At 32.2% G+C, this 13982-nt stretch overlaps 1 protein-coding gene across 1 annotated transcript in view; it reads left to right on the plus strand.

Moving 5' to 3' along the window:
• Positions 1-13982, plus strand: part of LOC129976484 (transmembrane 9 superfamily member 1-like) — a 40981-nt gene that overhangs the window by 20585 nt on the left and 6414 nt on the right. The window contains exon 14 of the mRNA XM_056090093.1: positions 461-652. Within this exon, the coding sequence (XP_055946068.1) occupies positions 461-652 (192 nt within the window). The remainder of the gene's footprint in view (positions 1-460; positions 653-13982) is intronic.

Below are 13982 nucleotides of genomic sequence, written 5' to 3' on the forward strand. Positions count from 1 at the left end.
GTATCATTATAGTACATTACTGTTAACTGGGGAATAAATTTTTGTTAAATTCATTTCACAAGGAGGACAATGGAGCATTAAAAATGTAAAGGCAAATTTCCATGACGAAAAATGTTGTCATGCGAATTGTAGTAGTAGTTCGTGTATGACGAAATATTCGTTATAGCTAGTTAACAGGTTAATCTATTTTCCCATTGTCTAGATTTCTTTCCTTTTTTTTCCCCTTTGTATTTTTGAAAATTTTTAAGATGATGAAAGAGATAAAAAAAAAAAAAAAAGGTTACATGAAGTTTTTTTTTTACATTTTAGTAGTTAATTAAAGAAAATAATTGCATTATTTTAAATATATTGATACTCAGATAGATGAATTCTTGCTTATTATTTTCCAGATTTGGAACTCTTTAATAAATTTACCTTTATAAAATGATTTATTTATAACATTTGCTTTTTCTTTTTTTAGTGCTATATCTGTTGAACTGTATTATATCTTTGCTACAGTCTGGGGAAGAGAACAATATACACTCTACGGTGTATTATTTGTAGTGTTTTTTATACTACTGAGTGTAACTGCATGTATATCTGTTGCACTTACTTATTTCCAACTGTCATCTGAAGATTATAAATGGTGGTGGAGGTCCATTTTCAATGCAGGGTAAGACAGAACAATTTTTTTTTCTTTTTGCTATGAAGTTTTTTTTATAACTTATTGAAATTACTCTATATTTGAGTAATTTCAATAGAGAGTTATAGTTTTATAGAAGGTTAATTTGAAATGTAATTGATTGTATTAAATTTTTGCTTTCGTGCAAGCAAGATTTCAGATATTTAGTTGTCAATTTCATTGTGTAGCAATTTAATTATTTTAACTGTGGGTAGAACAAAAATTACACTAGATTACACAAATTTCTCCTTTGCACCTTACATAGGATATTGGAGGAATAAGATAGGATTTAAGAGGAAAATAAGTAATTATTTAAATTTATCCCCAATGGATTAAGTGTTACTTTTTAGAAATAACAGAAATTAAAGAGAAAAGTTTCCTAACTTTTATATATGAGGACTGGTAATGACATGCCCATGAAAACTCAAAAGGTTCAGCACCCCTTTGAAATTATGTTTTTGAAGTAACATTTTCAGTTTATTATTGAATTTCTTTACTCTTCTGTTTTTGCAGAGTTCAATGTTGTTTGTCCACTTTTTCAGTCAGAGTTTAATGATCAGAAAAAATGAAAAAATAAATAAATAAAATAAAAATTGATAGAAAATTAATAAAAAAAAAGATGAGAAATGCCGGTCATTGTGCAACCTATAAAAGCTCACTGCATACTTAACTGATTGATTAATTTGAAAGAGAAAGCAATCTTTTTTTCTCCTTCTGAATTTGGAGTTGCAATCGGCGCAGAACCAGTACTGATTATTATTATTGTTATTTTACTTCGATCCAAAGTTCTCTCTCTTTTTCCTTTTATTTTTTTCATTGGATGTATATAAGTTTCAATTTCAGTTCTTATTGCCTTTCTATGATCACATCTGCTTTATTGAATATTCATTTTCTTTTGATAGAGGTTACTAGGGGAAAAAATAAAAAGAGGTTGTGGAGTAATTTTTGCAATGGTATTCAAATGAAAATTTTGTTGAGAGATCAATTATTATGAATTGCTATGGATCATTTATTGTATTTCTTATTTGATATTAATATTTCAACGAGCATTAATGAACTGACTGGGCTGAACAGTTGTGAAGATGGAAGGGGAGGGGAAGGAGGCTTTAATACTTATATCTGTTTAATTTTCAATTCACAAATCACATAATTTTTTTAATTGATATATTGAAAAATTACTTTTTTATTATATTAAAAAAAATACAAACTTCAAAAGCAGATTTGATATTAAAAAGTGTGGACTGCTTATGGGAAAGGAATGTTTTTTTAAAATTTAAATTGTGGTATTCTGCTAAATATTTTTTGCAGCAATGTTAATGTCTAAGCTGATGACCTGCCACTGGTGGGAAGATAATATAACTATAGATGAAGTTTAAACATATGTGCTTAGTGATAAGATAATATATTTATAAATATGGCTGGTGTCTAAGGCACTTTAAAAAACGTTGCATCATTTTGATGCTGTGTGATGATATCTTGCTCTCTAAAAATAAAAGTAGCCAAATATGAGCAATCTTACTCCTTTCTGTTCAAAAGTCTCTTAAAATTTGAACATTTTTTTCTTTATGACTATAAGCAGAATGAAAAGACAGAAAATACTACTCATACTGTGGTATAGAATAGTATATGTTCTTAAAAAAACTGATAGCACTTTTCAATATTTTTTATGTCTTAATTTTGGTAACTTCTAGCTAAACTACCAAATAAAACTGGAAAAAGGTTTTTAAAAGAATGCTAATTTAAGGTATGTAGCTCCCCTCGTGTATGAATAGACATAGATTAAGATGAATATCAAAATTGTGATTTTTTTTCTTTTGAAATTCTCTAATTTATATAAAAGCAAATAGGTGGAAGTAATGGTCATCTTAAAATTAATGATATTTGTAATATAAATATGGTTCTGTCTTTTTTGAGCTTGTTAGCTTGCAATTTCTCACCTAAACACATATAAATGAAAAATAAAGATGGTTCTAACAGTAAGACTTTGTTTATATATTTCTCATGTATAGATAATTTGTATGTTATTTCATCATAATCCCAGTTCATTCCTAACTTTTGTTATAATAAAGTATTTCTTTTATATGTTGTTGAAAGAGACAACATTGACCGTCATTTTCTCCTTTTCTAAAATTAAAAAAAAAAAAAAAAAAAAAAATCTTTCTCCTTTTTTCAGCTGTTATTAAGTCCAATAAGATGAATAACATCTCCTTTTTCCATCTATACTGACAATATCTGGGGCATTTTAATGCTATAAACCTGTTTGATATGCTAATTATTTTCAAATTCCCATCTTATAATACTTATATATACTTGTCGTTTCAGTATTGCTGTTCTGTTTGTTTCTATCTTAAAAGCCTTATATATCTCAAAACACTTTCATTGAAAAATAAAATTGAAATGAGTATTTCTAATAATCTAGTAATCTAGTCTTTAAGATTTGCAATAAAGGATATGATTTATTTCCTCACTTTAAAAATAAAAGTTTAATTTCTGAATTTATTTGTCATTACTAATATTATGTAGTGACATATGAGCACTCTCTTAAAACAACTTAATTTTTTAAAATTATTTTTAAATAAATTGTCATTAGTTGCATTAAATTTATGATTATTACAGTCTTTTTTTTTTAAACTTTTGATTATAAATCTTTTCTCTTGTATGTAGATTTGCATTTATACCCTGCAAAAAAAATATTAAAGAGTGCTCTATCATATATGGGATGCAGATTTTCACACTGACATTGTAAATATCTATATGATATCACTATAAGATTACTATTACTCTTTGAAGTGACCAATTAAACTGTAAAATTAGTTCTGCTTTTTTAACTATATTACTACAAAACACAAAGTAATTAAATTTCACATTTGTCAATATTTGCACATTTGACACATTTATTACTATTTTCAACTTACTGCAGAATTAAAGTTCCGAGTTTTAGTTGTGTAATCTTGTAATGGAAGCTGATAGATAAATTCCAGTATCTTTTTGTTAAAACATTGTGCATGGTTCATAATAAGTGAATGACACAAAATTTCTAGATATTTTTTTTTTCTCCATCCTGTAAATTTATTACACTAATTGGTCACCAGGTCAATGTCAACCTTCTTCTTCTGATTAAGTTTTGGTAATAAATATTTTTATAGATTTTGTCTTTTCCAGTACTATAAATTATATTAGAGGACTGTTTTTTGCACATTCCTGAGACAACAGTTTTCGAATGATTTTATTTTGCAAAGGGATGATATGTAGTAAAATCAGTACATGTCTGTAATTCTTTGTCTTGATTTCTGTTCCTTTAGATGCATTCCCTCCCCCCCCCCTTCATTTGTCGTTTTGGCTCATACTATTTTATTTTAATTCGAACTTGTGTAGTAATTGTTTATGTGGCTAGTTTAATATATGACAATAAAGTTTTCAAGAGTGTCAGGAAAATGAAATATTTTATGTAGATTAAACTTGGTTTCTCACCTTTGTTTAGCACAAAATATTCTTAAAAAATTTAACAATGAATAAAAATAGAAGTGTTTTAACATAAAATATTATTATTATTATTGTTAGTGAAAAAAATTAATGAAAGAATTTTAAGTATATAAATTTATTATTTATTAAGTCGTAATTCTATATTAGACCTCTTACGTAAAATAGAAACTGTTCTAAAGCATTTTGTAGTAAATTTATATCCTTTTATGACAGTTTTTCGGTGCTTTTTCGCGAATAATTTGAATTCGCTTTATTGCTTAATGTAAACACCTCCATCATTAATCTCATCCCGTGATCTGAGGGCCGCGTTGGCCTGGTGGTAAGGTCCCGGCTTCAGAATCAGAGGGTTTCAGGTTCGTAACCCGATTCCACCGAAGAACCGTCGTGTAAGCGGGTCTGGTGCACGTTAAATCCGTCCGAGCCAAACGTCATCCCGCTGGAGTGGTGTGGATAGGGGGTGCTATCTCAGGTGTCGTCCTCGTCATCTGAGCGCAGTTAAAAATTACGAGGTCCGTACCAAAATAGCCCTAGTGTTGCTTTAAAAAAATGAGACGTTAGTATAATTGAACTAAACTAAACTTATCCCTCGTCTGGTGAAACAAATGCCATCGACGCATGCTCAAAAGCGTGGACAGTTTCCGCATTTAAGAACTTGCAGATTTTATCAGAACTTTATAACAGAGAAAGAATATTGTAAAATTTTGTAAATAATATTTATTATGTGAAGCTTAAAGCATGTGAACATAAATTGATGTGCTAGGGAGTGAAAAAAAGGAAAGAAGGGGGGGAGTTTTTACTTGATATATCTACTTTACTAAACTGTTTGAAAATTTTCTTGCCAAATTTGGAAGCTTCAGGTTCAATAATATGTTGTTTCAGTTGTCATGTCATTTTGAGAGAATTTTTAATGTGCATTTCATATGACGAAAGTTTAAGCCAGTTAACATGATAATATTATCATATTAATAATTATGTTTCCCCACCAGTAACTTTGGGAAATTCACCAGTTATGTGAAAGAAAAAAAAATCATATTATTATTATTATTAAAATGGATAAATTGAGATTTTTATAAGCAAAGGCTATCATTTCCTAATGCTAGAGAGTCAGAGTTAATAAACTTGAAAAAGCTTCAGTAAACTGAAAGAAGAAAAATTTGAAGGAAGTACATATGAAAAACAGTTTTTTTTTGGGGGGGGGGGAGGATTTAAAACTTTAAGAGACGAAATTTCTTGGTGATTGAAAGTGAGCTTACTCCAAAAGTATGTTCTTAGACTTGAATACATCGAACAATGCGGCCGCGGTGGCCTGGTGGTAAGGTCTCGGCTTTGGAACCGGAGGGTTGCAGGTTAGAGACCCGATTCCACCGAAGAACCGTCGTGTAAGGGGTCTGTTGCACGTTAAATCCGTCATGACCAAACGTCCTCCCGCTGGTGTGGTGTGGTGTGGAGAGGGGGGTGCCAGCTCAGGTGTCGTCCTCGTCATCTGACCGCGGTTCAAAATGACGAGGTCCGTCCCAAAATAGCCCTAGTGTTGCTTCAAACGGGACGTTAATATAACCAAACCAAACCAAAACCAAAAATCGAACAATGCATCTTAAAATAAAATAATAATAAATTAAATCATGTTAGTTTGATTGTCATTCTTTTTCATTTCTCCTGTACGATATATGCAGAGTAATCTTCAAAAACCCGTCCTGGAGACTTTGACGTACTCCACATTTCAAACTCCACTATTCGAAAAGTACTTTTTTGAAATTGCATTTCTCTGTCTGCGAACACAAAGAAATCAGAAGCGCTTTGAGCTTGAGCGATGAAATTTGGTAGGTAACCTTAACATAAAATTATAGATTTCTATTAGAATTTAGAGGAAATTCATCGAAGGAAAATCTTGTCTTTCCGTATGGTATGCGTGTGAACACGATAATTCAATAACGTACAGAATTGTTAAGTGTGAAATTGATATACGATTTTATAGCCAAAATTATAGATTGGTGTCAAACTTTGATGCCAATCAAAGGAAAGTAGGCGACAAAATTACATACTCGGTTTTTTTGTTATGTTACGAAGCACAAAATGCATCATCCTGTGCTACTACACGTGGAAGTCAGCTGAAGAGCAATCTTGGCAGCGAACTGCAGTAACTTTGTGAGTTTGTAGCCTCCTTCGCTACAGTGTCCCAACCTTTCAATAAACCGCGGTGGCCTGGTGGTAAGGTCTTGGCTTCGGAACCGGAGGGCTTCATGTTCGAGACCCAATTCCATCGAAGCACCGTCGTGTAAGCGGTCTGGTGCACGTTAAAGCCTCCTGGACCAAACACCGTCCCGCTGGTGTGGTGTGAAAGTTTGGAGAGGGGATATCAGCTCAGGTGTTGTGCTCGTCATCCGACCGCGGTTTAAAATTTCAAGGTCCATCCCAAAATAGCCCTAGTGTTGTTTTAATAATGTAGCGTTAATGCAACTAAACTAAACTAAACCAAACCCAATCTATCAATACCTTCACAAACTGCAGGAGGAGATATAAAGACCGAAAGGAGTATATTTACGCTGGTTTTCTGAGATACTTATAATCATAAAAATTCTCTATTTGAATTATTGATATAATAACTTGAACGGTTATTAATCTGCTTGATATTTTTACTGAAATGAATTTCACCTGCTAATTTTATTTGTATTACTTTCTCGTATATGCAATATGGAGAAAGTATAGTAATCGGCAAACAACTGGAACTCGTGCGAATCTCTACGTTTTAGACTTCCCTAAGTTTGAAAAACACTATTTTGGAATTATGTTTGTGTGTCCGTCTGTTTGACAAAGATAATTCAAAAACGGTTTGAGATAAACGGTTGAAATTTGGTATACGGTCTTTACACCAAATCTGCAGATATCCATCAATCTGTCTGACAATTAGACAGACAGATTTTCTGGACAGAGAAAATCTGTCTGTCCAGTTGTCCGATTATAAGCTAACATGATAATTACAAAATGAAGACTGATAGACTAGACTGATAGAATTCGAAACGCGGATTTTGCATCTGTACTTTTCAGACACGTGTCAAAGTTTAAACCAAAACCAACTATGGTTTGACTGTCTGTCTGTACTTTCAGAAACATGTAAACATAATTAAAATAATTAGAATAATTAGAAACATAATTAAAATAAATAATTAAAATTAAAATAAATAATTAAAATAATTAGAAACATAATTAAAATAAATAATTAAAATTAAAATAAATAATTAAAATAATTAGAAACATAATTAAAATACGCAGTGACTTAAATATTTTAAACTAGGCATGGATTTTTTTTAACTACAATTTCAGTTTTGTATCAAATCCTTATTTCAATCGATTGAGAGAAATGTGTCTAAAGCACAAATTCGATTTTTGGATACTATTAATCACATGCCGTGGATTAATCGCCAAAATATTCGCCCAGGAGGATGCAATATATTCAGTAAAAATGCTAACTTCTCGCCAAACGTTAATATTGCGTAACTATTGTACGCCATTGCCATGTAAGGCGTTTTCTGACATGATAACGTTATAAGAAATTATGCGAGTAAGTTTTGGGGAAACCACCTGTGCCATGCAAGGCATTCTCTGGATAACACTTTTATCTGAGAATGTGTAAGAAAGTTGTGGGGCTTTTCCGCTTGTTTATTCTGTGACCATGGTATTTTATATATATATATATATATATATATATATATATAACCATGTGGTATAATGTGTAAATATATAATTTTGAAAAAATACCAATTCTTGTCCACGAAATGTGTAAAAAATTGGTACAGATCTGCAAATTACCACGCACCTAATATCCCACAGAGTTTTCTACTTTGTTTACATACGCATGTAGGTACAGGTGGACAAAATTCGAAATGAACCGTTTTCAGACTTTTATTCGGTTTATTTGACACAGATGTCGGCAGATGCTGCATTCCTTGTCTGTTTCATATAAAATCCGCTTTTGTTGACGCAGCTGGTATTTTTTCAATTTTTTTTTTTAATTTGATTGTCCGTAAAAATGATATTTGAATGTAAACTCGTTTCTTTCTTCCCCTTCCCTTCTTCGCTTTTTGTAAAAATGAGTAACTGAAGTTGTAATTTACTGATAGTTAAGATAGTTACTGAAAAAATATCACCGTAACGCAATGTTTTGTTCATCGTAAATCTTGTATAGCAAAAATGTTTTGCAATACAGTATACTCCTAAGTATCCGGTTCGCGATTTTCCGGCTTCCGTACTATCCGGCCTAGTTTTATTTTATCGTAATTGTAGTCGGAAGGTAAGGCTTGCATTGGCAACATTGTCAAGGCTTTGGAAGCAGGCATCTGCTAAGATTCTTTTATGTGTTGTGTACAAAATACAAATTGCGACAGGAAAAGACTCGTGTTGTTCATTGCTTCGTCGGTGTTTAACGGACCTGAATTGTTGCCGCTGTTCCTAATTATAACTGCACAGTACATTCAGTATTCGTGAATTGTTCTTGGGGTATGCTTAATGTTTTTTTTAAGTGCATCACAGTGAAGATTTCAAAATGGGTGATAACCGAAAAGTTGCAGTGACTACGAAGGAGAAATGACCCGCTATACAGCGATTAGACTCTGGGATAATAACAAAAACCGGCTGTTGCTTTTATGATTCATTTGGGCGCGATCGCATTCACATTCTACTTGACTTGAGATAAATGGGGGGGGGGGTTAGTACTCAATAAGAGGCGAGAGGATACTTATTATGACAGTGAATTTTGGTATAAAGACTTTGTCTTCTGGTATTGGTGGGCAAAGAAATGAATTCACAGAACTTCGGCCTATTTTTTTGTTATGCAGCCTACCCTTCCGCCATATTAGGTTGGATACTCGGGAGTGAACTGTATTAAATTTGACAAGTGCATACTTTGAAAGATGGTAAATATGCATTCTCAGAAGGAAATTCATTTTTAAAATTTTTTAATTATAATATTAGTTAATTTTAAATCAAGCAAGATATTTTTGTTTTTCTGCAATAATTTCCGAAAATATTATTGCCTAAGGCTTATTTTTACATTTAGAATTTTTACTTTTCCACAATTTTAATTTTTACTTTTTCGCATGCATACGCAGAGAAAAAGTATTATAATCGTCAAAAAATTGCCTCCCCCCGCCCGAGATTTTAACAAATCCCCACGTTTCGGGTTTCTCTAAATAAATAAATAAGGGGAGGGGGTATATAAAAATAAAAAGAGTAATGAGGAGGTATAGGAGAAGAAAAAAGTTGGAAACTTTAACTCTAGACGATATCGTCAGTTTCATAGTATAATAGCATAAGTCAGTCAGCCATCTGACTCTCCGACCCGCCACGATGGCACAAGGATTTAAACCATAAAACTGAATGACCGGACCGCCGCAACAGCAACATTGGCGGGAACTGTGGTTGAGTCCTAAGGGCCATCACCGGCCACGGTGCAACCCTCCCCGAAGGAAGTACGTCCCGTCATCGATGGGAGGAGTCAGATCTCCCACCTATTTGTGTACCCTCCAAGGTGGTGAGATCCAACTACCATGCTGGAAGCATCTCATCCTCATTTCGAGGTGCCTCCCCCGGGGGTTAGTATAAAAATTATTTTGAAACACAGATTCATTCATAGCTCATATGTAATCGGTTTCCAATTGCAAATTATAGCACATGGAAAATAAAGCTGGTAATTGATTAACTTTTGCAAAAAGTAAGAAATGGTACAAATTGCAATTTTTTTTTTTCAGTTTTAAATTGAGAACTGCGCACATTAAGATGTATCTTGTTCAACCATTATTTTTTTACGTCTAAAAAATAATGGTTGATTTCATTCGTCTCTTTTAGTGAAGTCTGAGTCTCATTTAGTGCCGACATGTTTCCGTTGGATATAATTATGAACTGAATTCGTGTACTGCCACTACTTTTTTTTATTGACTGAATCTAGTAAGTGCCAGGAGAAGTGGACTCCTTAAAGCATTCGCTCATACTCTCCAATAAAGGTGTTATGCTGGCGAATGCCTTGTATGGTATTGGCATACAATAGTTATGGAATATTAATTTTTGGTACGAGTGAAGTATTTTTACTGAATCTATCGTGTCATCCTTGGCGAGTCATTTGGCGATTAATCCCTGGTATGCGTTAATTGTATATAAAAATTTAATTTGTAATTTGTGTTTTTAAAGACGCGTTTCCAAACCGATTGGAACAAAAATTTGACACAAAACTGCACTTGTAGTCTCAAAATTCCAAACCAAATTTGATATATTTAAGAGTTTGCGTTTTTTATTTATCGCGTTTCTATGTTTATGTAAATGTAGACCGACAGACTGTCAATCCCTTGTCGGATTTGGATGTTTCTGTACTATAGACGTTAAATTTGCATACCGAATTTTATCTGTCAAGCTCTTTTTGTAGTGATCGTGTTAAATTATATTTGAACAGCCTGACAGACAATACTGAACGGATTTTGCTCAAAATTCGATAGAAATCTACAAATTTGGTACAAAGACCGTATGCCAAATTTCATCCGTCTTGCTCAAAGCGTTTTTGAGTTATTTTTGTTACAGACAGATATACATTAAAAAAAAAAAAAAACATTGTTTCGAACTCAGATAGGTCCAAAACGTGGAGATTCGTCAAAATCTCGAGTTCAAATTTTTGGACTATTACAATACTTTCACTGTACTACGCATACAAGCAAGTAAAATTAAAAAAGTAAAATTTCAAAAAAATTCAACCAATCAGTGTTAAGCGTAATTCGAAATTCAGGCTCTTTGATTTATCACTTCATTTCCTTTTCAACAAAGGCCAAGTTCAAAAGTTTAGAACCTTGTGAATCCACATATTTTGTAAACAGCTAGTACATCAACATTTATGTACGTTTGGTAGTGGGGGACAGACAGCTGCGTAGGCCTGGTAAGTTTAAAGGGGCATGCAAACAGATCAGCTATAAAATCTCATTTTTCTGGTTTCCAAATAAATTGTAAAAAAAAAAAAAAAAAACCTTTTATGAATAATTACATACTAGGATAATATTAACGCCTTATGGAGTATAATTTGTCAGTTTTCTATATGTTTTATCGCATTCATTTAGTTATCAGAATATTTATAAAAACCAAACATTTGCTTTAATAATGCGTGCATATATGGACGCTGGGTAGTTTGTAACCATAATCCATATCCAAGTATCCATAACCATATAATCCAAGTATACATAACCATATGTATACTTATAATAAAGCTGAATGTATGTGTGTGTTGGCTCTCTACAGGCCAGACTGTACGTTCGATCTACAGCTATCAACTTTGGCACATATATAGTTTGGAAGTAGGGAATGTGCATCTCGGAGCGATTTTTTTTTTTTTTTTTTTTAATTTTTAATTAGAATCTTACTTAGATTAAGCGAATTTCTGGCCTTCTTTTTTCGATGACTTCCTTAAATATTATCTCACAAACACGATTTTTACATCAAATTAAAGTTCGAAAACGTATCTTTTTAATGATACCAAAAATTTTAACTTTTTAATGAATTTTTTAAAAAATATTTTAACCATATTTTTGAACAATTTATTTTGCACAAAATAAAATTAAAATTTAACCTGCACGTGCAAGTTATGCTTGCCAGAAGAAAAAAAAATTAGCTTTTATCAACGTGTTGCCATCATACTGACAAAAGCTCAAATTAAAAAATAAATTAAATTTTTTTTGCAAGTTAAAGCTTTCTGCAAGTTCCTAGAACAGTGTAATATTCAGAACGAATCTGCATGAAATGGAATTGATATAAATGTGATATTTTCTAAAAACAGGAATGCGAAAAAAAGTGTTCAGTGACGTTTAAAATAGCTATATTATTAATTAAACCATTCAGTTTTATTTAAGGCATACATTAAGGTTTAATATATACAGGATGCCCGCTCTAACCAGGGCTCAGCAGCTAATTTCTAAAACTTTATTAATTAGCATATATTTCTAATAAAAAATTTTTCTAAATGAAATAAATAATCATATTTTATGCAATTTGAATTAATAAATGTTCTGGGGAATTGCGATTTTTAATTTTTTTTATAAAGATTCTCTGTTCTGTGAATCATATTAAATAAAATATTCTTGAGATACAAATATTTTAAATAAAAAAAAGTTCAACTCTTTCGCAATTAAAGTTGATTAAGTTATGAAAATTTGAATTCCTCTATTCTATTTCTATAAAGACGTGTGATTTTAAACCTCTCCATCGACCATCGTGAAGAAAATCGCCAATTAATGCTTGAATTTTTCCGAGATTAATTGTCTAAAATGAAGAAATTGATGATTGTCCTAAAATAATGATATTCCAAGTTTTATAACTCGATCAGGCTTAATCGCTAAAGATTTAAACGTGAAATCGTCAAAATAATTTTACTGAATATGATTTATAGGATCGAAGGACTATATAAAAGTTAGACTTCATAATTATATTCAGAAGTGCATTTATTGGTTGAAATAAAATAAAATATTACGTATTCCTTCATTTAAATCTTTTTGAAGATGAAATTGAATTTCAGGATGAATCAGATAAGTTTTTATAAAATAATTTTTTGATATATTTCATAAATTATTTTTTTAAAAATTCTATGGTACGCAGTCAGTCATTTTTTAAAAAATCTACTTGGGTGCAGCAAAAAAGTTTTCATATTTATTGAACTTTTATGCCTTCTATTTCAAATTTAAATGGCAGCTGACAGCAAATTAGAGAGATACCATATATTACAATGAACAAAATATCGAAAAGCTTTTATAATAATATCAATTCTGTGATTGTCGAAATTTAAAGCTTTGAAATATTTTGCTGAAGAAGCTGTTAAGAGACCAAGATGCATAAATATTTAATTGGAAAATTTTAGAGATCATTACTCTTGGCGAACCAGCTGGTTGTTTCCAAAGTTGACTAGTCTAAATAAAAATACGTATTCACAAAGAATAAAAATAAATAATTATCATATTGAAGAAAAGTTTGAAATGTGAAACTAACTTGACCGTCTAATTAAAAGAAGGTCTTCATAGTATGCATTGCTTTGGGCCACAAAAAGTCTAAATCCGACAGTGTATACATTTCATATTTTCACTTCTTTGTGTTATTATTTACTTACTGCAGCAGGGAAGGTCATTCTGTGCACATGTCCCCTGGGCTGCCTTGGTTGTACCTCCTGTCAAATCAGATCATCAGTTACTGCCCAAGAGAGTTCTAAACACACCTACCTCCTGCAGCATGATTTTGAAGAACAGCTGCTCACGCACCGGAAGACCTACAGACTGCGGGGGTGGAGGGGGGAGGTCCCCGGCCTTTTGCATTTTTTTTCCATCGTTCTGATACTTTTGTCGGTATTCTACACCAAATGTGCCTCCTAATTCAGATTGTTTCGCCCCGCTCTTTCCAAGACCTGGTTTGTGGAGTGGTGCAGTGTTTCTACTGCGCCCTATCCATCTTGCGGAAGGCATTTTGACTGTGGTATGTGTAGATTTCCGGAAGTTAATGTAGGACTGGTATTAAGTGTTGAAGGTTGTATGTTTTTTTTTCTTTCGCTATTTGGAATATGATTTTTACTGTACACTCCCCAGTATCCGATTGGCGACTGTCTAGCTTCCGTACTAGCAGGCCTAGTTTTTTTTGTTTTGTTTTATTTAAATTAGGAAGGCAAGGCGTGCATTGGCAACATTGCCAAGGCATTGGAATTAGGCGTCTGCTACAATGCTCCTACGTGTTGTGTACAAAATACAAGTTGTAACAGGAAAAGAGCAGCATTCTGCTCGTTGTTCAATGTTTCGTCAGTGCGTAACGGACCTCAGTTGTTCCTAATTATAAT

The sequence above is a fragment of the Argiope bruennichi genome, chromosome 7 (assembly GCF_947563725.1).
Source record: "Argiope bruennichi chromosome 7, qqArgBrue1.1, whole genome shotgun sequence".
In the NCBI taxonomy this organism is placed as follows: domain Eukaryota; kingdom Metazoa; phylum Arthropoda; class Arachnida; order Araneae; family Araneidae; genus Argiope; species Argiope bruennichi.